We start from the raw sequence: 23,592 nt of genomic DNA on the forward strand, positions 1-23,592 counted from the left end.
AGTGGATTTTGTGTCTTTAAGGAGTTTCTCATCCCTCTCCTTGTGCAGAAAAAACAGGGACCAGAGCCTGCAGCCCATGCCAGGGAGCAGAGGATGGGCACAGCACACAACCCAGGTGAAGCAGGGCTGCAGAACTGTGCTTGTGGCTGCTCTGTGCCAAAGGCACCCAGACCTGCCAGGCAGCTATCAAAAATCCCACAGGCGGTCACTCAGCTTTCCTCACCACCTTCAGGAACCAGGGCATGAGAGATGTGTAAGGGAAAGATGGATCCAGAGCTGGGCTGGGGCTTGGGCAGGATGCCAACATCCAGCCCTGCAGTGTGGGGGTCCCTGCCCTCCAGTCCCCCTGCAGTGATAGAGCCCACTGGCCCTGAGGATTGTGCATCCCTCTTGCTCACCCAGCAGCTTTTCTAGCCGCAGAAAACCCCTCTTTGCCCTCACCAGAGCCCACTCCAGCAGCTCTCCATGCAGGCCAGGCCAGCAGACCCTCTGCAGGAGGCCTAAGGCAACCCAGACACCCATCAGCTGCACATACCATGGCTGTGAATGCATTTCCTCCAGGGAGTTATTTTGGGCATGGCACTGGGGGACACATGCCACTCCTGCATGCATCCTGTGAGAGTCAGGCATCACCCACAAGCACCCTGTTCAAGAAACCCAGAGCTCTGCTCTGGGCAGGTCAGCACAATGAGGCAATACTTTAATGCTCAGCACATGACACAGTGATGATGGCTCACAGCTCCAGGTGGGACCCTAAAATAAATTAGTATCAAGACAACGAACAACACGTTAAAAAAACCCAAGTTATTCTACTAATTACCATCAGATTCGAAAAAACATTAGCACTTTGAGCAAGTGTGCTGATAGTATTGTAAGATGCTCATCAAACATCAAACTAGCCTAATTACTCAAAATGAGGAGGCAAAAGTCCTGCCAAGCCCCAAATCTCCCCTATGAGGTGCAAAAAACCCTCCAGTGTCACTCAGCACCAAATTCCTGTGCTGTTTCTGACACACACAACTCAGGACCCTCCTGCCACCAGCTCCATGCAGAGCAGTTTGGAAGCATGTTGAGGACTCCTAGTCAGACTGAGGACGTGGGACTACCTGGCCGAGGAGCATAAACCTCAGCTTCCCCCGTGGGGTCACAACCCACACCAGCAGCATGTGACAGGTCATGAGCCAAAGGGGATGGGCAGCACCTTCATCCCTGCATGTTGCCAGGGTGACTGGGCCAGGCAGATCCCCTTCTCCCACCATCACCTCCAGACCCCACTTCCCTTCCTGCTTTGGCATCCATCAAAAGAGCTCAGCACCAGGCAGAGTCAGAAAGCCACAGTGCGAGGAGCTGGGCCATGCCAGTGTAAGAATGGGACATGAGGATAGAGCAGAACTGTTTTTATTGGAGTTGTCAAGAGCAGGAACAAAAACAAACCTACAGGCTCCCTCCTCAAGTGCCATCCTCCCCCTCACCCACCACCACCACCACTGCGGCAGTCAGCATCACGTGTGCGTGCTACAAGACAACGGCCAAGGCTTACACTTCGCTTCAGCCAAAGGCCAGACAAAGCCCCCAGCATCCGCCATCACCTCCTCCTTGGCAACTGCGAGCTCAGCTTGGCCCTGCCAGAAGCTGGGCAGGACATTCACCTTCCCCTCCGAAGAGGGGTGAGCTTTGTGTGAGACACTGTGGTTAAGGGAAGGACAGGAGCACAGCTCCACCAAAGTGTGAGGGGATGTGACCTGGGCTGCAGCTCCCAGCAGGGCGTCTTGGAGGACCCTGGGAGAGAGCAAGCTGTGCAGCCTGAGCAGAGCTGCAACACCACAGGGGAAAAACGGCATCGCTAAACCCCAAAGGGCTTCACTGCTCCCTCTCTTCGACACAAACCAAACTGAAAGGGAGAGGGGTCAGAAGACAAACCAGGAGGGGGATGTGAGGCAGGTCTGGAACAGCATTTGGCTCTGGCTCACTTCCCAGCCCGACGCTCCTCCTGGCGCTTGGTGAGGATGTATTTGAAGAACTCATACACGGACCAGGCAATCGCTGTCGAGGGCATCTGATAAATGACTCTGGCCTGGACCCCTCTGAAGTAGGCGGTCACACCGCCCACTTGGTACACCGTCCTGAAGGCATTAGCCATGCCTGTGATGTGTCCGCTGATGTTGGAGCTCAGGGCCAAGGACTCCTGGGTGTTGAGCAGCGTTTTGCAAACGTCCAAAGGCGTAGTGGCAGCAGCAGCGACAGCCCCCGCGCAGGCTCCGGAGACCACGTGGGAGCCTGGGTTGTACTGTCTGTGGGGGTTGAGCTGCTCTTGCAAGAACTCGTAGGTCATGAAGTGAATGGCTTGGAAGGGGATGTTCATGGTGAGCTGGGTGGTGTAGCTGCGGTAGAAAGCTCCGGCCCCTTCGTTGCGCCACACAGCCCGCATACAGTCCATCACACGCTGGTAAGGCGAGTTGTACATCTGCATCCTCTGCTTGACCACTTGGGACATACAGCGGTAGCCAGCAGCAGCCAGGACCCAGGCATGGAGGGGAAGAGGAAAGAGAAGGGCAAACATGAAGCCAGGCTTCCTCCAAATGCCTGGAGTTTGGTCACACTGGCCTAAGAGCTGATGACAGACAACTCGAACCAGCAGTGCTGTGTCTCCCCAGACAGGACTCCAGCCATTTAGATCTGCTGAGGCTTCCCCATCACACAGACATCACCACCTTCAAACCCCCGCAGCTGCCATAGCCCCAGGGAACATCTCGATATCCTGTCATTTATACTCCAGATCCACCCTCGCTCCCAAGCAACTGCTCATCCACTGCAGCAAAGCTACTATGCAGTCTGAAGAACTCTCTCTACATTCAGTCCCTTTATATTCCAGATCTGGATAATACTGTCCCTCCCCAGCCACCCCCACTGCAGCCCACAGTAATGACAGCACATCGAAGAGCTCACCAGTCAGGAACTGTTCACAGCTGCTGCCAAAATGCTGCCACTCCAGGGCAAAATTCAGATGCCAACCCCCCCCAACATATCCAAGAGCAGGATAGGGAAGCCCAGAGTGGAGCCTGCCCCTGTCCTGCCTCACCCTATCTCAACATGACCACAAGGAGCTAAAAATGATGTGACTATAAACTACTACAGTCATGACGAGAAGCTCCAGGGAAGGAATGACAACGGTCTAGCCAGGCAGCTGCCTGCTCCTCGGGTCCCAGCCATGCAATGGGCAGGCAGGAGCCTTGCTGGGCCCACAGCAGCTGGAGCCTGAGCTATCATAAGCCCTCCAATTTTAAGAGGAAAAAATACCTTCATGACTGGGCTTTCCTCATTTTTCCTCCTTTTCCCACCATGTTCACAGACTTAAATTCCAAACTCCCTCTGTTTTTTTCATACGTACCAGGCTCAACAAAATGACCTTCCAGACATTCCACAACACAAGATCTCCCTTCCCCTGACCTCTCTAGCATGTTTTTTAATTTTCTTTTCATTTTAATTCTTTTAATTTTCCTCTTGAACACAGGCCCACAACTGTACCATGTCTTCCCAAGTTCTGAGCACAGCAATGCCCAGCTTCCACACACTTGGAATGACTTTAGCAGTGCAGATCACATCTCTCTTGACTTCTTTCCTGCTTCAGGTAGCAGCCCCCAACCAAACTCCTGGGTGAAAGTCCCATTCCTTCCCAGCTCCTCCTAAACTGGGGTTTGCTGCACTTCTGAGTTAATCTCTTCTACCCACCCTGTCCATAAGAGGCAGCCACCAGGGTCCCTAAGAGGACCCACAGGACCCTAAAGGACCCTTGCAGTCAGGAAAGCAACAGGAGCACCTTCCATGACACAGAGAGGACCCCAGAGGATTGGGCAGACCCTGCTCTTCCCCTCCCCGGCAGGCCAGGACCATCGTTACCTTCAGCAGGGTTCATGGCTGCATCGTGGAGCAACGTTGCTACACACCCGGCTGCACCTGCAAAACAAGAACTGCCACATGTGAGGGGGGAAAGGTGAGGGACCCCGGGGCTCCACCACAGCCCCGAGCCCCCTGTCAAAGCACAGGAGGAGGCCCCTGGAAGAGGGTGAGATCTGAAGGCAGCCTCCATCTCTCTTCCAAAAGGCAGGCTGGTCCTCAGTAGTTCCCACCCGGAGAGAGATCAGGAGAGGGAGAGGGTTATGACAGGCTGTCAAGTCCCGTGGGCTGACTGGGACTCACTTGGGTCCACTCCTTGAGGGACAGGACAATGTCACCAGATGGCAGGGGCCCTTAGGATGGTGTCCCCGTGCCCCGTGAAGGAGGAGCCCAATGTAGCACTCTGCTACGTGTATGCCAAGGGCAGAACGTGCCCTGCTCTCCCCTCAGCCCCATGCTCTCCCTACTGTGGCAGCTCCTTGAGATGGAACGGGCACCATGGCGAGACAGGCTCCAAACCCACGTGGCACTCCTGAGGCGAGCTCTGGCACTGCCAACCCACGGGGCCACGGCCAGTCCCGGCTTGTCTGCAGGCAGCTCTCATCCACCGGCATCCTCCCGGGCCAGGGCCACCGACCTGCTCCACGCCAGATAGCTGGCAGCAGCTCCGGCAGGCGCAGGAGCGGAGCTTCCCCTGCCCGGCGCCGTGCGGCTGCGGCTCGCGGCTGGAGAGAGCACAGGGCTTTAGGACAACCACGGCACCCCGACCCCGCGCTGGGACCGGGCCTCCCGACCGCCACACCTGCCGCTCCCGCCCCGCTCCCCCCCGGTGTGGCGGGGCCGGTACCGTTGGCCACATGGCTATTGCCCCCCGCGTGGATAACGTCGCTCAGCGTCTTTTTTAACTTTTCGTAGCAAGCGAAGTAGAGGGCGTGCGCCGGCCCGGCGCCGGTGGCCGTGATGTTCAGGCCTCGCATGGGCCGCCAGAAGCCCTCGGTGCGGGCGATGCGCCACAGGGCCTCCAGCACGTTCCGGTAGCGGGCAGCGGGCTCCGGCTGCAGGCTCTGCATCCGCGTCTGCAACACAAGGCAGGCCCGCCCGGGCGGCTCCTCAGACCCTGCCCGGGGCACCCGCCCTCCCGCCGCCGCCCCCGCCCCGCCCGCCGCGCCGCCGGCACCTTGACGCAGTCGATGGGGTACATCACGCAGTGCTCCATGACGCCCGCCACGGCACCCGCCAGCATGTGCGTGGACACGGCGGCGCCCTGCGGCAGCGCCTCGTAGTCGGGAGCGGGCGGGGAGCGCGGCTCGGGGCTCCCGGGCCGGCACCGGGAGCAGGCGCCACCTCCGCCTCGGCGCCGCCCCGCCGCGCCCGGCCCGCGCCGCCGCCGCCGCCGCCCATGAGCAGCAGCAGGACGCAGCCCGACTCCGCGCCGCCCCGCGCGCCGGGGCCCGCGCCCGCCCCAGCCCCCGCCCCCAGCTCCATCACGCCGCCGCCGCCGCCGCCGCCCCGGCCCGGCCCCGCCGCCCGCCGCGACGCCCCGCCCCTGCTCAGCGCCCATTGGCCGCCGCCACCCGGGGCCCGCCCCCGCAGCACGCCCATTGGCTAGGCCCGACGCGCACCGCCCATACACGCTGCGCTCATTGGCCGCCGCCGCCGCGGCCCGGGCGCCGCCACTGGTCGGCCGCTCCCTCCGGCGCGCCCCGGCGCACCGCCCGTTGGCTGCCGGGACTGCCCGCCCTGCCGGCCCGCGCGGCCCATTGGGCGTCCCAACTTCGCGGCCCGCCCCGCCGCGCGGCCCATTGGCCGGCGGGCCCGCGACCTTTGGCCGGCCTGAGAGCCGCCATTGGCCGGCGGGCCCGCCGCTCCGTCCGGCGGCGCGTGCTGTTTATTTGGGCGGCCGGGATTGGCTGGGGCCCCGCGTGACGCCTCACAGCGAAGGTCGGGCGCGGGAGCAAGGGCGAAGCGAGCCCCGCCCCCACCGGGCGGGGGGGCGCGTCTCACCCCGATCCGATTGGTCGCCGGGCCGCGTGGGCGGGGCCGCGGCGAGGTCGGCGGCGCCGATTGGTCCCCGTGTGACCGTGGGCGGAGCTCCGCTCGGCGGGGCGCGGCGGCGGCGGCGGTGACGTGTCCGCCGGTGCCGGCGGCGGGGCCGCCAGCGGCGATGCGCGGGCGGGCGGCCGTGGGCGCACATGGCCAGGTGAGTGGGGCCGGGCCGCACCGCACCGGGGGCTGGTGCCGGTGCTGGTGCTGTCCCGGTGCTGAGGTGTGGCCTCTGCCTTGCAGGATCGGCGTTTCCTGCCTGTCGTGGCGCTCGGCGGGACCGTGCCCGGGGCCACGGCAGCGCCCGGTGGCGCTGGGGCTCGCCCTGCTCCTGGGGCTGCTGCTGTTGCTGGCGGGTGCCGTGCCCCGTCCCTGGGCCGCGCCACCCCGCGGCGCCCGGCGGGACGAGAGGTGAGCGGGGCCGGGGTGCCGGGGGAGCGGGGTCGCCGGTGCGGAGCCGCCGGTGCTGAGCCGCCCCGCCGCCCTGCCCCAGGTACCTGGCGCGGGCGGAGGAGCTGATGGCCACCGACACCGAGGACTCGGCCCTTAACTACGGCGTGGTGGTGGACTGCGGGAGCAGCGGGTCCCGCGTCTTCGTCTACTTCTGGCCCCCGCACAACGGAAACCCGCACGACCTGCTGGACATCAAGCAGATGAGGGACAAGAGTAGCCGCCCCGTCGTCAAGAAGATTAAACCGGGTGGGTGCCGCCGCTGTCCGTCCCCAGCCCGAGCCCCCTGCGCACCGACGGAGCGGGTTTCTCACAGCCCCTTCCCCGCACAGGCATCTCCGTGACGGCGGCGGCCCCCGAGCAGGCTACCCCCTACCTGCGCCCGCTCCTGCGGTTCGCGGCCGCCCACGTCCCGGCCCAGAAGCACAAGGAAACGCCGCTGTACATCCTGTGCACGGCGGGCATGCGGCTGCTGCCCGAGCGGTGAGTTCGTGGTCCGCGTTGGGCGAGCCAGGGATGCGCTGGAACCTCTCAGCCCCAACAGCTGTCTCTTTGGGAAAATTGGGAATCTGGAGGGGGAATTGAGAAAGGAAAGGGCACGTTCTTGGGGCAAGCGGTGAGGGATGTAGGAGGAGGATTTGAGCATGCTGGGAGGGAGTTGAGGCTTTTTGCTGAGGATCTCAAACAGATAGGTGTATTTCTTGTCTCAAAGCATGCTGGGTGCAGCAGCACGGCTTGTGGGGCTGAACGGGGGATGCAGTGCTGGGTGATCCCTACTGTCTGTTCACCAGCCTTGATGGTAAAGGTCCCCCAGCATCTGTTCCTCTCCCACGCTCTTGCAGGCAGCAAGCTGCAATCCTGGAGGACTTGGTGAAAAACGTGCCCCTGGAGTTTGATTTCCTCTTCTCCAAATCACATGCAGAAGTAATCTCAGGGAAACAGGAAGGTAGGAGCTACCACAGAGCACTGCTTGTTGTTCTTTAGTATATTGTCATAATTACATTTTCTATCTTGTGCAGGTGTCTATGCTTGGATTGGCATCAACTTTGTCCTGGGACGGTTTGATCACGAGGATGGTGAGTCTGGCTGGTTGTAGAACAGCTGGGAGGGTCTGATCAGAGCCCTGCTGGACCTTTGCCCCAGTGCTGGAGCTAAGAGCAACCTCTGCAGTAGTCAGCAACATGGGTGAATCTGGGATCTGGGACTTGGAGGGGCCCTTGCTCTGGTTACAGGAACAAGTTCCTGTGTGAGGGGTCCATTTGCAGCATTTTGGGAGAAGAACTGGGGAGAGAGGGTTTGTGATAGTGTTCCTGTTGTGGCTTCCACCTGGGGATGCCTTGGGGGAACCTACAAAGCCAGGGTGTGGCCAGTCCTGAGTGCCAGGACCTGTCAGCTGTGGGGGGTAATGGTGGAAGGGAAGAGACTGCCCCAGGCCCTGCCCCTCTCTGACATGCTGCTGTGGGTTGCAGAGGAGGATGCAATGGTCACTGTGGCGCTGGGGGACCAGGGGAAGTCCCTGGTTCGGAAACGAACAGTTGGGATCTTGGACATGGGAGGTGCCTCCCTGCAGATTGCCTACGAAGTGCCCGACTCCGGAGCCATCTCCTCCCCTCAGCAGGTGCGTGTGTGCCTGGTTGGCCCTAAGAGCAGCCCCTGCCTTCCCTGGGTTGCTGCTGATCAAGGACCATTCTGCCTCTCTAGGAGGAGGCTGCTAAGAGCTTGCTGGCAGAATTCAACCTGGGCTGTGACGTGCAGCACACTGGCCATGTGTACCGTGTCTACGTCAACACCTTCCTGGGCTTTGGGGGCAATTTTGCCCGGCAGCGCTACGAGGAGCTGGTGCTGAACCAAACCTATGTGCACAACCGGTATTGCTGCCTCACCTAGCGGTGCTCCTGCTGGGGCATTGTGAAATGAGGTGCTGGTTACTTCATGCTGCCCTCTCCCCCTTGGATTTGACTCAAAAGCTGCCTGTGGCGATAACAGCTCCCACAGCCACGTTGGCAGCTGCTGTGTGGCAGCAGCAGATGCCTGGGCTGGCACAGGGTGCATGGGTGCTGCCCTTTTCCAAGCCTGGCAGACATTAGCAGTGCCACAGCTCCCTGCCTTCCTCCTTCTCTCCTCATAACAGGCTACAGGGAGGCCCCTCTAGTGGCTTTTGGCTTTTCCTTCTCTGACTTTCCCTCCTTCTCCAGCACCGAATCACTCAGCACATCTTTCCATTACATCCCCACCTCAAGCTCTCTGTGTCCTGTCTCTCCTTTCCTTCCAAGAGCACTACGTGAAGCTGTTGCCAGAGGTGGAGAGGCTTGGTGCCCAGGTACTCTGGTGCCGGCAGCAAACCCTGCCTCCAGATCCCCAGGGGCTGTGCAGGGGCACAGATCCCTGTGAGCTGGGTGGGGTGGGCTGTGCATTGTTGCACCCTGCAGGTGCTTGGAGAACGTAGCTGCAGGTCAGCGTGACAGGTCTGTCGAGTTCAGCTTGGGAAGAGGTGGCAGGGCAAGTGCCAGCACTGCGGGGTACAAGGGAACACAGCCTGGTCTAGTGTAAGGGGTATCTGGATGTGGGACAGTGCTAGACTACGCTTCTGGGAGGTGGTATAGAACTCCATGTGCAACTGCTGTTCCTTCCTTGACTTTCCAGCCTGCACAGCCAGCAGACAGGGCTGAGTCCCAAGATGCCCTTCCTGGACCCCTGCCTGCCTGTGGGGCTGGAGGATACAGTGACGAGGGGTGGCCAAACCCTGTACGTGCGGGGACGAGGGGACTGGCAGGCCTGTGCAAAGCTGCTGCAGCCCCTTCTGGCAGGGTCCAACAGCAGCCAGGACTCCCTCCTGGGGGCCTACAAAGCACCCATCGACTTTAGCAACAGCGAGTTTTATGGCTTCTCTGAGTTCTTCTACTGCACCGAGGACGTGCTGCGCCTGGGAGGTCAATACAGTGCCCCCACCTTCACCTCTGCCGCTCAGGTGGGTGCTGCCCCAGCCCAGGGGCTGGGAAGCTGCTGTACCTGGGGCTGGGAGTGAGGGCTGTTTCTCTGCTCTGAACCCCAACTTCTCCTTCTGGCAGGAGTACTGCAGCCAGCGCTGGGAGGTGCTGACCCAGCGTTTCCGTGGTGGCCTCTACTCAGCGCATGCTGACCAGCACCGGCTGAAGTAAATGGATTTGCTGGGGGATGCTATGGCTGGACCTCCTGGGAGGCTTTTGCTGTGGTAAGGGACTGGTGCAGGTGGCAGTGTCTGGCTGATGCTCCTGGGTGCTGTGCCTGCAGGTATCAGTGCTTCAAATCAGCCTGGATGTACCAAGTCCTTCACGAGGGCTTCCAGTTCCCTCTGGAGTACCCAAGCCTGCGCACGGCCCAGCTGGTGTACGACCGGGAGGTGCAGTGGACGCTGGGAGCCATCCTCTACAAGACAAGATTTCTGCCACTCAGGTACCGTTGGCATGCTGATGGCATCAGGCAGGGAAGGGTGGTTGGGAAGGAGTAGGTGTAACTGCACTAGGTGAGGGCTTTGCCATCCCCAGAAGGGGAGTGGCAGCACAGACCATGGCAGGACCCTGGCCAGTCCTGACGTTTTCTCTCCACAGGGATCTCCGTCAGGAGAGCATCCGGCAAGCACATGCCTCCTGGCTGCGCCTCTCTTTTGTCTACAACCACTATCTCTTCTTTGCCTGCATCCTGGTGGTAGCAGTGGCCATCGTCCTCTACCTCCTGCGGCTGCGCCGCATCCACCGCCGGCAGCTGCGCACGGCCCAGCACACCCTGCTCTGGCTGGACAAGGTGGTGGTGCCTCTGGGCCAGGGAAATGTGCCATGACACCGGTGGTACCCACTGTCCTGTTGCACCAGCAGAACCAGGACTGGCTGACAACCTGGGCTCCGAGGGCTTGGACTCTTTCTTGAAGGCCATCTCAACTCTGCACTCCATCATCTCCGCATCAGAACCAGAGCCTGGGGGCTGCGGCACCTATGGATGCCAGAGCTTTCCTCTCCACCTTGCCCCAGCTGTAATCTTTGTATTCCTTGCCCTCTGGCCTGTGCCTCACTAGGTGGTGTGGAGCAAAGTCCTCTGCTGCCAGTGGGGTCAAGGCTAGAGCCCTGGCAGGTCCCTCAGATAACAGGACGCTATCACTGAGGCAGCCAACCTAGGACTGTGGCCCGAAGCACTGGGCCACCCCGTGACTCAGCCACTGGTTTGCAGAGCAACCTGGTGAGGTGCTGTGGTTCATCACATGGGGTGGCCTTTCTGCACGCCCTGACAAGCCCACAGGCTGGAGAACAGCAGTCACTAGCAAAGTTACTGCAGGAACCAGGTGAGCTACGAGTTCCACCAGGCTGCTCTGCCCAGCCTGGCCCTTCTTGGAGCATTCCTGAAAAGGTATCATGGCCTTTGCCATGTCTTACCCTTCTAGGACAATCCTCATACCAGCATCCCAGACTCAGCCCTGAGGGGTGACTGATTGGTTCCTAAGGCACCACCAAAGCGGGCAGCCATTCCTTTCAAACATTCCCTCCTGGGCACATCTGCCCCGTGTTGTCCCACATGTTAACTGGGCACTAGTGTCAGGACCTGTGATTCTTTCCCCTGTGAGCGCAGGCTGGGCCTGCCCATGGGAGAACCACCTCCAGCCCAGCTGTGTCCCAGGACACGTCCAGGCTGTGGCTGTGCACACAAGCACAAGGCTTCCTCCCCTGGGGCTGGAGCCCACTGATGGTCCAATGAACTTCATCACTTTTTACTTGAACTCAGCCGTTCCCATTCCTGTAGCAATAAACAACTCCTTGAGCCATCCAGCACTGGTCTTGTTTTCTAGGGAGCAGCTCCCCAGCTCCTGGCTGGTGGAGTGGCTGGGGGGCTGCACATCTGTGCTGCCATGGCAGGATGATGGAACTCCTTTCCTGTTCCCTGTTATTCCAGCAGGACAGCTGAGCTCAGCTGAGCTGGTAACAGGACATGGAGCTCTGGTCCAAACCAAACTTGTGATCCTTGGAGACAGCATCCTTTGCTGCCCTCCTGCTAAGAGGAAAAGCCTGCCCACTCAGAGCTCCTGGAAGATATTGGTCCCTGTATTTTACCTTATTTCCCACCCCAGTCTCACAGAGCTGCCTGGCAAAGAGGCCAGTAAGCTGCTCCAGCTGCTGCACAGGCATGGGGATGGCCCCAGCATAGCTGCCTAGTGTGAGAGGCTGGGCAGACAGCTGGTTCTCCCTCTGGCATGCACTGTTGCCTACCTGTGACCCTGGTCCCACAGCATGAGTGCACAGGTGGCATCAAGGATAAAATTTTCCATGCACCAGTGTGCTGCCAACCTCCGGCTCAACAACTGAGGATCCCAGCCTTGTTCTCATGCTGTAAGAGCAGCGTTTGGGGGAAGGAAAGATGTCTAAATAAGACCAAGACTGTTCCTCAGCCTCAAAGCAGCGACTCAGCCTCCAGCATCACTTATTAGAAAAAGGATTTATTTCCACAACACAAATTGAACACAGACAAATAAATAAATAAATACAGATAAATTATCTCATCAATAAGGGGAAACCTAAAACACAATGCCCTACTGTGTTCTTCTCACAACCTGGACCCATGTCACTGTGGTGGAGATACCTAGACGCTACTGCAGCTGCCTCACTGCTGAGGTGGGAGACACAGCCCTCCTTTCATCTCCTCCAGCAGACCCCAGCACCTCCCTTACCACATCTAAGGGGGTCTGCATGCTCCTCCAGGGTCAGCCCTCCCTTCTCCCACCCACAGCCACAATCTGTCTTAGTAGGGACCACCCCCCACCACAGAAGATAGACAGAGGCTGCAGTGGGTCCTGCGTTGTCATGCAGAGGGGCAGCTGGTGCCTGAAATGACCAGGGATAGGGCAACAAGGTGGGCAGCCTGGGCTACGAGCAGGGGTTTCACTTGCGGGCTAGGGCTGAGTGCACTGAGGGAACAGGGTGAGCACTGCTGGGACAGGATCCGCTGGAACCCCAACACACACAGATCCCTTGCAGGATGGTGCTCAATGACTGCAGCACTTGGGCAGCTGAAGGGATCTCTCCCTGGCTGCTCCCATTGCCAGTTTACTAGGCCCTTGTCCAGGGGTGCTGTCTGCCATGCTCAGGGGCCGAGCCATCATGGGTCCAGGTCGCAGTGCTCCAGGTGCGCTGGGGCAGCGGGTCCAGCCTCTGTCCCAGCACCTCTGGGGGCTGCCTGGTACAGGAGGGTAGAGGCTGGAACAGCTGCAAGAGCTGGGGGAGGGAGAAAGGAGCAGAAGTTAACACCCACGAGGAAGCTCCCACAAACCTAGAGAACCACGGTGCTTAGTTTGCTCAGGCCCAGTGCAGAGCCCGCAGCACTACACGGAGACCAGCTCACCACAGCCACAATGCACAGAAGCCCAATCATCTCCCTAAGCCTGGCACGAGCCAGGTTGCAGCTCCCTCCCCTGCCTGACAGAGGCAGGCGAAGATATCTCTGCCACCCCAGCCCTCTGCCCACTCACGGTGATGGATTTGGCGGGGGGTCTCGGTTCAGGCGCCGGCTCCTGGGAACTGCTCACTCCCAGAGGAAGCGCACGTACCAGATGGTCTCGTTCTTCAGCTGCGGCCCGAACAGGGGGTTGGCCTGCGCCAGGATGGCGATGAGCCAGCTGCAAAGGGACACAATGTGCCATCAGCCCCGGTGGCACGGAGGCAGGGCCAGAGCACCCAGGGGGTGACGGGCCCGGGAAGGAGGCGGACCGCAGCCCGGGCGCTGTCCCGTCCACCCACGGGAGGAGGCTGGGCAGCGGCCACCAGGCCCGGGGAAGCCAACAGAGGGCGGGAGAAGGTACTCACAAGAGGTAACAGCACACGGCCGTGGTGACCAGCATCGTGATGATCACCCTGCGGAGACACCGGCGTTAGCACGGGGAGGCCCGGCCCTGGAACTCCCCCCGCCCGCGGTACCCTCGAGCCCCCACTCACCCGCGGTTCGGCCCCTTGGGCACGAACCAGGGGGCGGCGATGCCCACGAGGCCCCAGAAGGCGGAGAAGAGGACGAGCGGCAGCGCAAAGCTGTGCGCCGTCATGGCCGCCCCGCTCCGGCCGCTCCGCGGGCCCCGCCCCGCCCACTGCCGCGGCACGCGGCCAATCCGCGGGCCGAACGCGCCGCGCTGCCGCCAGCGCCGCCTGCCATTGGCGGAGACGCCCGGCTGCGCTCGGCTCGGCTCGGCCCCGTTCGGCTCCGCTCGGCCCAGCGCGGCCCGGGCCCGCCGGCGCGCCCCGCGCTCGCTCCCGAAAGGAGCCCCAGCCACAAACGGGTTCGTCCGAAAAACTCTTTATGGTACAAAGTTCACACTCACACGCGCCGCCTCCCTGCGCCAACCCGGCCGTGCGCGCATCCCACCGCGCACCCGGGGTGAGGGCTCCGGGCCGCCCCTGGGTCCGGCGCTGCAGCTCCCACGGGGAGGGCTCTCCTGCCGGTGGGTTACTTGGGGACTCTCCGGAGCTCGATCATGAGCCACAGAGCCATGCTGAGCAGTGCCAGGGAGCCTGACTGGTGGGTGGCAGCCAGAGGTGTGGGAACATAGAGCAGCAGGGTGCTGATGCCCAGGCCCACCTGCCAAAAAGGGAGAAGAGGTTAAGAGCAGCTGTGGATGCACCACTGATACCATCCCCAGCACAAAGTGTGGTGCAGAAAGGCTCACAGCCACAGCAAGACTTTCCACCCCCAAATTCAGAGTGTGCATGCTGTATGGTGAGGTGCAGGGTCTAGGCAGCTCCACCTCTCAGCTCCAAGCTCTTGGGCCCAGATCCAAGCTGAGGCAACAGCAACAAAAAAGGCAGTACCTGCATGCAAGCCACAGCCAGTAAGGAAGTCACAGCCATCCTGGTCCTGCGAGGGAGTGGGATCTTCCGCGAGAAGAGGTACAGTGCTGTGACAGCTGTGACAGAGGCAATTCCCTATAGAAGGGAAGCGAAACAACCATCCTTCCATAAAAGTTGAAAGGAAAAGGGTGCAGTGGCCTTTGGCTGCACCTTCCATGCATTAGAAGAAATTCTGTGTGCTATATTTAACCACAGAAACATGTTAATGGCCATGACCAAATCCCAGAGCTCCCACACCGTGAGGTTAACAACTCTGAAATTTAACTGAAGTTACAGAGAGTTTCATTTTGCTCCAAATTAATGCTTTACTTTCCAACAGCTTTTCTTCTTTTATTCATTAGGGATTATGTCTGCCCTCTTCCCAGCTGTTACCTTCACAACTGAAGGTGGAAGCTGTCATCTGGAAAACTGATCTCCTTTCCACTACTAGGCTGTAGTGCACCAGCATAATCTTGCTGTGCAGGTCAGCCCAGGGAATTCCACCTAATCTTCCTTTTTAGTCTTAGCCATGGCTTAGTTCACAGCAGTGCTGCCAGTGGTATTTAATAATCGGATTGCTCTAACTAGCTGATGTTTTCACAGGGAGGGCACTACTGTGTAAAGCATGTTCAGAAATGCTGGAGGAAGCATTCACTATCAGGATTTCCAAGTTTTATTTCACACAGCTTTCCCAGACATCTCAATAGCAAGGGTTACCTCCCACTGTAGCTCACGTTATGGAAAAGGAGACACAAAGAAACAAAGTCTGTTACTTGCGCAGGAGGAAGACCTCCTTAAGGAAGAAGGCCACATTGAAAATAAGAATGCTAAACTTCCTCTTCCTGCAGAAGCAAATTGGTAAGATGCTCTCAGGCCCTTTGGACACCCTGGAAATCACTCAAGTTGACAGAAAGAACCACAGCCTAAAGAGGACAGCTTGGCTGCAGGAGGCAACCAAGAAGCAGCCCAGACATATCAGGAAGACAGCACTTACCAAGATCCTGTGATCAAACTGTACAGTTGTAGGATTCTCAAAGATATTTCTCAGCACAGGGGAGAAGGCAAGGAGATCATCTGGGATCCATCGCTCCCCCATTTTGGGGAAGGAATTGTACACAAGGCCAGCATCCAGCCCTGCCACAAAGGCACCTGCAATTCCAGAGCAAAATATAAAGACTACCAGAGTAGGCAAAGGTGTCAGTCCACGTTCATCAGCTCTGATTCAAGAGCTCAGCTTGATCCTGAATTTCTTTTAGAAACATACACAGAGATCACACAGCACAGGCAGGCTGGAAGGCACATCTCCACCTGCTCACGATCAGTAAGGCTGTTCTTGACTGTAAGCTCCGTGACAGCAGCAGGTTTCCCAGAGAATGTATGGGGATGCTCAAAGTCCCCACCAGATCGGAAGAAAAAGAAACAAACAGCAGAGAGGAATGAGTGGCAAATGGAACAGTAGAAAGAAAGAGCCTTACCTGAAAGAGCAGTAAGAAAAATGAGAGCTGTAGTGCCATGAGCATACTGTTTCAAGCGAAGGAGTTGATGGGTTTCAGGCAACTGTAAAATAAAAACCAAAGAAAACCAGAAAAAAATCAAGGCAAAGCATTTCCAGTACCGTTGGCAGCAGCTAAGAAAAGCCTTCACTGCATATACAGGACAATGGCTTTGCCTTTATTTTACAGGAGAAATCTATAGACCACCACATAGCAGTCACACTTCAGGGGTTTCTCAAAACCATGGCTAATCAAGTCCAACCCTGAGCAGAAACTGAAGTGGCCACTGGACAGTTACTGGCACAAACCATTTAGCCCAGCCAGGCACACCCCTGCCTGAGCTGCCACAAGTTCTGAGTCTAATCCCTTTTGAGCCAAATAGCATAAGACAAAGGAAGTGTCCCATAACCAGGAAGTTTACAGAATGGTATTTTGTACAACTGTAAGTATTTTGTAAATATTAGGTCAAAGTCAGGAACTCAGACTAAAACAGAGCACCATCCTTTCCCCACCCTTCACATCACACTCCAGACCTCTGAATTGACACTGCCATGAGCTTTTGACACCTGACACAGCACTCCATACCTTGTGTTGTGGAAGCAGCAGAGACAGCCCTGTCCACAGGCTGGCAGAGTACAGGACCAGTGCAGAGCCGAGGTGTGCTGCGAGGCGGTACTGACTGACCCGAGGGATGTCGTACGAGTCTGGCTTCTCCTCCAGCCCACTCTTCACCATGTACCACCCCAGCAGCCCCTAACAGACCAGGAGAGGGGTTACAGCCAAGCAGGGCAGCAACAACTATTAAGACCAGATAAACATTAGGGGCAAATCAACTTGTTTCCTCTGCCTTCAACCTGCTACCAGCACTGACACCCCCCAAGCTGTCACAAATCCCCCTGAGTCAGGTATGCTCGGTCAGAAGATACCAAACTGAAAGAGAGGGGGTTTAGATTAGATATTAGGAAAAAATTCTTTACTGTGGGGGTGGGTGAGGCACTAGAACAGTTTGCCTAGAGAAGCTGCAGATGTCCCATCCCTGGAAGTGTTCAAGGCCAGGCTGGATGGGGCTCTGAGCAACCTGTTCTAGTGAGAGGGGGGGTTGGAGCTGGGTAATCCTTAAGGTCATTCTGTGATTCTACGATAATCCCCGTGGCTGCAAAGCCCTCTCACCTGGAAGCAGACCAGCCCACAGAGGGCGAGCACACGGCCCTTGAGGGGTCGGCTGAGCCAGCCCCTGTGCCAGAAGTAGGCTGCGGGCAGGATGTAGGCCAGGCCCACCACACGGCCCCACATGCGGTGCGAGTACTCCATGTACCAAATGAACTTGAACTCCGCCAGGGTCATGTCGTGGTTCAGGCTGTTAAAGACAGTAAAACAAAGAGCCTTTTCATGTGATGCAACAGCCTTACACTGAACTTTGCACGACAGAGGGTCGCCTTCCTCAGAGAAAGGAAGGAGCCACCACCAGCAGGCTTTGTGTGCCTTTCTAGTGACTTCAGCAAACATCTTCCTTCTTACAAGAGCTCCCTGAGTGGCTCAGTCAAAGGAGGGATGGTCTCGGCCCACTCTCCTTCCAATTTTGTACACTCACATTTTAAACTCGGGGAACTGCTGGTACTTCTGGAACTCAGCTTCCCACTCCTGCTGTGTCTGCGGGGGTTTCATCTCCTTCACCAGGTGCCAGTCAACCATGGACAGGCCTGATTCTGTCAGCCTGGGGGCAGACACAGAGTAGGCACAACTCACTCCCTGACAGGAGGCAAATCCACTGAGCTGAAGTGAGAGCTGCTGCCTGCACAGCAACCCAAAAGCTGGACTTGGATGGTCCCTTCCAACCCAGGATATTCTGTAGTTCTGTAATAAATCTTAAAACCGTTGCTCAGACAACGCTGAAACTCAGAGAAAGAAACAGGATGGAAATCAGACAGTCTGTAAGTGATCAGACCTAAAATTACGACAAATGTGTAAGAGAGTCATCCCCAAATGGCATTAACACACTCTGAAAGTCTCTCTGGTACTCCCAGCCCTACCTCACCACGTCCCTTGAACCGGGACGGACAGACACGACAGCACCCTCACGGGCACGCTCGGTGCGGGTTCCTGCGGGGTCACAGGGGGCGTGGACAGCCGGGCAGCCGGCACCGCTGCCCCTAGGGCCCCCTCTGAGCCCCCAGCGAGGCTGGCGGTGCCGCGCTCACCTGGTGACGCCGCCCAGCACCACGGCACCGGCCACGGCGCCGCTGCAGACCAGGAGCCATCGCCCCACGGCGGGCGGCGGCGCGGCGGGCGGGGTGTCCCGGTGCAGCAGCCGCAGCCGGAGCCAGCGCTGCGGGGGCAGGCGGCCGCGGGCGGGCGGTGCGGGTGCCCACACCGGGAACGGCCCCCGGGCCCCGCCGAGCGCCGCCCGCAGCATCCCGAGCCGCGCCGGAAGTGCGGCGGCCGGAAGCGCGGGGCGAGCCCTTCCGGGCACACCCGGGCGTCGCCATGACGATCGCGCGGCGCGTGACCGGCAGCGCGAGCAGCGACCCCGCGCGCCGCCAGCGCAGGTGAGCGGGGCGCGCGCGGGGCGGGGGCGGGCCCGCGGGGCGGCGGGGGCGGGGCCGAGGGACCGGGGGCGGGGCTTGCGGGCGCCGCGCGCCGCCGGTGCGCGCCCGGCTCGCGCCTCCGTCCGCCCGCGCGCCCGCCCTCGCGCCGACGGGCGGTGGTGCGGGCCCGGCCGCGGGGGGCGGGGCCGGAAGCGGGGCCGGGGGGCGGGGCCCGCGCCGGAAGCGGGGCGGTGCGGGCGGGAGCCATGGACGGAGCCGGTGTGACCGCGGCGCTGCCGCCCCGCAGGCATGGACGATGGGTTCCTCATGGAGGTGTGCGTGGACTCGGTGGAGTCCGCCGTCAACGCGGAGCGCGGAGGTAAGGCCCGGGGGGCCCCGCGGGAGGGGCCGGCGGCGCGGCGGGGCCGGTTCTGACGCGTCTCTCCGCAGGTGCCGGGCGGATCGAGCTGTGCGCGGGCCTCGTGGAAGGAGGGACCACCCCGAGCATGGGTGAGCCCCCCCCGGGCCCTCTGCCCAGCCGTCTCTCCGCCCCGCCCCTCTCCCCTCGCTCTCCGCTCCCGCCCCGCCCGCCCGGGGCCGGAGCTGCCGTGCCCGGTGCTGAGCCTCCGTGCCGGGCGCTGCCCCGCCGTGCCCGGTGCTGAGCCGCCGTGCCCGGTGCTGAGCCGCCGTGCCCCCCGCAGGGCTGCTGCAGGTGGTGAAGCAGTGCGTGCGGGTGCCGGTGTTCGTGATGATCCGGCCCCGCGGCGGCGATTTCCTGTACTCGGACCGCGAGGTGGAGGTGATGAAGGCTGACATCCGCCTGGCCAAGCTGCACGGCGCCGACGGGCTCGTGTTCGGAGCCCTCACCGAGGACGGGCGCATCGACACGGAGCTGTGCACGGCGCTGCTGGGTGAGGTGCCCACAGGCACGGCTCTGCGCTGGGACAGGGGCCCAGAAAGAGCTGCATGTCTCTTCTGTGGTCATGTCTCTTTACACCTTCTGCAGTTTCATGTGCTGCCACCCCCCTGAGATATTAAGTAGTTAAGAAACTTTGCAGACCAGGGCCCACAGCCCCAAACCATTCACAGAGAGTTTAAGGCCATCTGGGAAGTAAAAGCAAGGTCTGAGAAGGCTTAGATGAGCTGCTTAGGGGCATTAAACTGTGGAATTCTCTCCCTTCATTTTGTTTTCCCATTCTTCTTTTCTTTATCTCCTTGCTGCAGGTATCTAGGTTATCCTGGACCTTGGCCTTGTGGGTAGCTGGCAATTCATCTTCATTTTTTCTCTTAACACACCCAGTGAGAAAAGATAACGAGAGAGAGGTGGAAACGTGTAAAAAACTATTAAAGCAGCAGTGGGAAATCGTTGGTCCATTCTATGAACATATGGAAACAAATACCCTTTCTCTCTGAATCTTTTCTGTGAGCTACAGCCAAAGCTAAAGAGGGCTGAGCCTTTCCCTGGTGGTGTGATGCTGAGGGTCTTGTACAAAGGTGAATGTGCTGTAAGGAGTGCAGCAAAAGAAAAGGGTCTTGCCAGGACTTGGCTCCACTAGGCCAGTGAGGTGCTCTGCTGGGACCAACCAGCGTTTCTAGGGCATGTGGATTTTTTTTTTTTTTTGTAGAAATAAATAAACTTTGCACAGTAAATAGAGCAGCACTGGTGAAGTTTGCTGTGGTCTGAGACCAGAAATCGTAGGTAGTAAAAGAAATCACAAAAATCAGCTCTCCTGCTTTCAAAGAGCAATGGTCCTGTCCTTTCCCTAGGTAAAGGAACTTCCCTGCTTCCTTCTTGCAGAGAAAAACATCTGTGGTGGAAATGAAGGTTCTGCATGTTCCAGACAAGATGGGAGGTTTTGATCTTACCCTTTATGGGTAAACAAATGGTTTGTTGCTTTCTCAAAGGACAGAGTAACTCTTCCCCACCAAAGAGCTTGGCTGCATTGTTCCCAGCAAGTACTGGGACTCTTCTGAACTGCCTAAGAATGGTTTGAGAAACCTTTGCCCTCTTTCATGTCCTGTACTTTTCTGGTTCTAGTACAAGGGACTCTCTGTACCAGCCCTGACTGACCATATGTCTTCTTGTTGCAGCCGTGTGCCGTCCCCTGCCAGTCACGTTTCACCGCGGTGAGTCGCTGGGGACAGCGGCCCAGGCAGGGACCACCCTGTGCCCCATTGCTGGGGGCAGGTGGGGCTGGGAGGGAGCTCCTCTGGTCCTTGGTCCTTCTCTGCAGGGGGAAAGCTCTGCAGGCTGTGCAGGAGATGGAAGGTCCAGGGGGTTCAGGCTTGGAGAGTTGTGTCACTGCACTGAGAGAGGAGCTGTCTGAGGAGCTGAGATGGTGGCCCTGGCACTGCTGCAAGGGCCTGAGCTGACTGGGGGACAGGGCTTGAGCACAATGAACTGCCCGGTTTCTGAGCTGTTGTTCTGGTCTCTCAGCCTTCGACATGGTGCACGACCCTCTGGTGGCACTGGAGACCCTGATTTCTCTGGGGTTTGAGCGGGTGTTGACGAGTGGCTGTGACAGCTCAGCACTGGAAGGATTGTCCTTGATTAAGAGGCTTGCAGAACAGGTAAGTGCTTGCTGTGCTCCCCCGTGGCTGCTACCTCTGGGCACTTTGTGGTAGCCCTCATTTCTGTAAGGGGACTTGTGTCAGGGAGCACTTGCCTTTCCTCCCTTGCTTGGCTTTAATCTGTTTTCCAAAGTCCACATAGGCTGGGCCCTAAAGTCTCCCACAGCAAAGACTGGTTGGGTCATTCTTGCTCACAGACAGTGGGGAGGGTGGTGGGAGTTGGTTTCAATAGCTGGTGTGATGAGCCCATGCAAACAGCAAAGTGAGGTTCCTGCTGGGTGTCTCACGGTTCCTGTTAGGGAAATGCAACGGGTAGCCAGGTGGGATACAGAGGTAGGAGGGAATGGGGACAGGTGGTTTTAGCTGTAACTGCCAATTCTTTTTCATGTTTCCTTGTAAAACATGAATAGAACAAAAAGGATGAGTGAGAGTGAATGAATTGTAGGCCACAGTGACATCCATGTGTTTATGGAAAGTGCTGCCTGTGAGGTTTCTTTGCCACCCCACAAATGCACATGTGGATGTAGTGCTGAGCAATATCACTAACATGTTATTCTTCTTTCAGGCAAAGGGCAGAATTGTGGTGGTGCCAGGTAATGGTTTTTTGTCATCTTGTACCAGGTCCTCAATCCTTAGCCCTTCCTTCCTCACCTCCTGCCTTGGGATCCACTCTGATCTGGCTTTTTGAGCCAGGTGCCCAGGAGGAGCAGCTCCTACCCTGGTGTGAGTAAAGGCCACCTAGAGCTCTGCAGCTGCTGCTCACTGCAGGAACTGGGGACAGCTCTGGTTCTGTGGGAGAACATGAGTCAAGCCTTCTCCTGTCTCTTTTCGTGTGCCCGGGTCTCTGTTGTCCCAAGGGCTGTATTTTCCCTTCAGTGTATATGGTGCTTGTCCCTTAGGGGTAGGTCCCAGGGTGATGTCAGGTCTGGGACAGTGTCATCTCCTTGGTGTCTGACATCGGGCTTGTTCCCACCAGGAGGTGGCATCACGGAGCGCAACCTGCAGAGGATTCTGGAAGGCTCCACTGCTTCTGAATTTCACTGCTCTGCTCGCTCAGCCCGGGACTCAGGGATGAAGTTCAGGTGACTAATTATTTATGATTATATTTTAGCAGAACTGTACAAAGGGAAAGGCTAGATGAGTATGAACATAAGTTTGTAGAACAGGCATAAATTTCAGACAACTTCCTGGGTGCTGTTGCTCTCTTGTGGTTGAAATTGTGAGAGGTGCCTGACACGGTATTCTGCAGTGTATGAATCCAATAGTGCTCCTCATCTGGACATGAGCTCCATGCAGAACCAGATCCTTGGAGCATTTCTCTGCTGGCCTGGGAGTTGTGAGTGTACTTGTGTGGCACTTGGGAAGGCAGGTTCTGGGATGTAGTTGCCTATACTTTTAACACCAGCATGTAGAATTTGGGAAGCCAGTGGGATGTGCCTCAGAGGAATGAGCAAGGAATGGGTTTCATTTGCAGGTCTGCACTGGGTTTCTGCTGATGCTGTTGTCTCTTACCTTTGGATTATTATTCTTTCTGTTACTGTCCCATCTTTGGTTTGGGTGGCACCTGCAGGTTTCTCTGGACACTTCTGAGATGAGGGGACATAGGCTTTTTCTTGGTTTTCTCTTGTGTTCTCTCTTACCCATCTGTATCACCAACAGATAGTATCCATTGGTTTTCCTAACAGAAATCCGAACGTTGCCATGGGAGCGTCCTTCTCTGCCCCTGAGTACTCCATAAAGGTGGCAGATGTGGCCAAAGTGAGGACCCTGAACGCAATTGCAAAGAACATTCTGTAGTGGAAGGCACCGTGCTGGGACAAGGACACTGAGACTCCAAGGTCTTCCCTGCCACATGGACAGTTGGGTACTGCTTCCGTTCTCAGGCTGCAGAGGACATGCACTAGGTGATGAAGCCTGACACCTCTTCCCTTGGCTTCCCCTGAAAGACCAGTCCCTGGCCTGGAAACTGATGTTGACCATTTTAAATAAAAGGACTCATTCCCAGATGTTGCAGCAACAAGCTGTTGGGCAGTATTTGGGAGGAAGAGAGCTGAACAAGTAGGGGGACTGAACTGTGTAGCACTGCATGTGATTGTCAAATAAACACTGCAGCTGCCCCCTCTTGCTGTGGTTTTCTAATAATTTATTTATGTTTTTAGGTAAGACTGTACTCCATGTCGCGTAGCCTGAAAAATCAGGCCCGTGCTGCACCAGATGAGAATACAATCACATCCAGAATGCCAGGGAGGGAAACATGATAGCCACAGCTGTAAAACAAGGCCTGCTGTAGTCAGCCAGTAGGATTAGCAATGCAGCAGCTGCTGGGTAGAGAGAAGCACATTGATATGTATGGGTAATGAACACTAATTTCTAGTGGCGGGGAGCTTCTCACTACCTGACTGATGAGGTGAGGGGGCTGTGAGGCATCCTGGGCTGTGGGCCCTCAGTGCTTGAGGTGGGGTGTGCATATGATGAGACTCCTTGGGAGGACCAAGTGCTTTTTCTAAGGGAACTTCTGTGTCCTTTTCCCAACGTGAAGCACAAGCTGCTTGTTCACCAGACAGGGAACGTGCCTTTTGGGTCATTGCTGCCTAGTCAGGATTGAAGCCCCAGACTCGTATCAGTTACCCTGCAAAATACCCAACCAAAGATCTGAATGGCATCAGAGTGGTCCATTAAAAGAGTAGAGACCCAGAGTTAAAGCAACTTTATCCTTGCTGCCTCCTCTTCTGTAAAAGATCACAAAGCTGAAGAGAATCCCTCTGACAGCAGAGATAAGGGATG

At 58.0% G+C, this 23,592-nt stretch overlaps 5 protein-coding genes across 6 annotated transcripts; 2 read left to right on the forward strand and 3 right to left on the reverse strand.

Moving 5' to 3' along the window:
- Nucleotides 1-1,382: 1,382 nt before the first annotated feature.
- Nucleotides 1,383-5,379, reverse strand: SLC25A28 (solute carrier family 25 member 28). Its single transcript, XM_050305424.1, is given in 5 exon segments — nucleotides 1,383-2,484; nucleotides 3,898-3,954; nucleotides 4,742-4,970; nucleotides 5,072-5,208; nucleotides 5,211-5,379. Coding segments are annotated over 5 exon segments (1,110 nt in total). The 3' UTR covers nucleotides 1,383-1,966.
- Nucleotides 5,380-6,007: 628 nt separating this feature from the next.
- On the forward strand, nucleotides 6,008-11,180 carry ENTPD7 (ectonucleoside triphosphate diphosphohydrolase 7). Its single transcript, XM_050305419.1, has 12 exons — nucleotides 6,008-6,094; nucleotides 6,181-6,348; nucleotides 6,431-6,636; nucleotides 6,720-6,870; nucleotides 7,230-7,333; nucleotides 7,407-7,463; nucleotides 7,857-8,005; nucleotides 8,089-8,255; nucleotides 9,031-9,355; nucleotides 9,456-9,541; nucleotides 9,658-9,819; nucleotides 9,975-11,180. Exons 1-12 carry the CDS (start codon nucleotides 6,087-6,089, stop codon nucleotides 10,201-10,203), a joined length of 1,812 nt encoding a protein of 603 aa, XP_050161376.1. The 5' UTR covers nucleotides 6,008-6,086; the 3' UTR covers nucleotides 10,204-11,180.
- A 645-nt stretch (nucleotides 11,181-11,825) lies between these two features.
- On the reverse strand, nucleotides 11,826-13,477 carry LOC126634769 (V-type proton ATPase subunit e 2). Its single transcript, XM_050305429.1, has 4 exons — nucleotides 13,338-13,477; nucleotides 13,209-13,256; nucleotides 12,875-13,021; nucleotides 11,826-12,620 (listed from the first exon to the last, which is right to left on the reverse strand). The coding sequence occupies exons 1-3, from the start codon at nucleotides 13,439-13,441 to the stop codon at nucleotides 12,928-12,930; spliced, it is 246 nt and encodes an 81-aa protein (XP_050161386.1). The 5' UTR covers nucleotides 13,442-13,477; the 3' UTR covers nucleotides 11,826-12,620; nucleotides 12,875-12,927.
- Nucleotides 13,478-13,677: 200 nt separating this feature from the next.
- On the reverse strand, nucleotides 13,678-18,056 carry LOC126634768 (cytochrome c oxidase assembly protein COX15 homolog). The gene is made up of 8 exons (XM_050305428.1): nucleotides 17,911-18,056; nucleotides 17,304-17,426; nucleotides 16,883-17,069; nucleotides 16,298-16,465; nucleotides 15,695-15,776; nucleotides 15,214-15,368; nucleotides 14,202-14,315; nucleotides 13,678-13,971 (listed from the first exon to the last, which is right to left on the reverse strand). Exons 2-8 carry the CDS (start codon nucleotides 17,402-17,404, stop codon nucleotides 13,840-13,842), a joined length of 939 nt encoding a protein of 312 aa, XP_050161385.1. The 5' UTR covers nucleotides 17,405-17,426; nucleotides 17,911-18,056; the 3' UTR covers nucleotides 13,678-13,839.
- Nucleotides 18,057-18,473: 417 nt separating this feature from the next.
- On the forward strand, nucleotides 18,474-22,930 carry CUTC (cutC copper transporter). Of its 2 annotated transcripts, XM_050305402.1 has the most exons (8): nucleotides 18,474-18,616; nucleotides 18,688-18,747; nucleotides 18,939-19,148; nucleotides 20,329-20,364; nucleotides 20,675-20,808; nucleotides 21,374-21,401; nucleotides 21,785-21,890; nucleotides 22,494-22,930. In XM_050305402.1, the coding sequence occupies exons 1-8, from the start codon at nucleotides 18,547-18,549 to the stop codon at nucleotides 22,603-22,605; spliced, it is 756 nt and encodes a 251-aa protein (XP_050161359.1). In that variant the 5' UTR covers nucleotides 18,474-18,546; the 3' UTR covers nucleotides 22,606-22,930. The 2 variants fall into 2 exon arrangements, with proteins under 2 accessions (XP_050161359.1, XP_050161360.1); XM_050305403.1 differs by lacking the exon at nucleotides 18,688-18,747 and having other exon boundaries at nucleotides 18,513-18,616.
- Nucleotides 22,931-23,592: the final 662 nt, after the last annotated feature.

Source organism: Myiozetetes cayanensis, unplaced genomic scaffold (assembly GCF_022539395.1).
Source record: "Myiozetetes cayanensis isolate MyiCay16 unplaced genomic scaffold, myiCay2020 scf10, whole genome shotgun sequence".
NCBI lineage: Eukaryota > Metazoa > Chordata > Aves > Passeriformes > Tyrannidae > Myiozetetes > Myiozetetes cayanensis.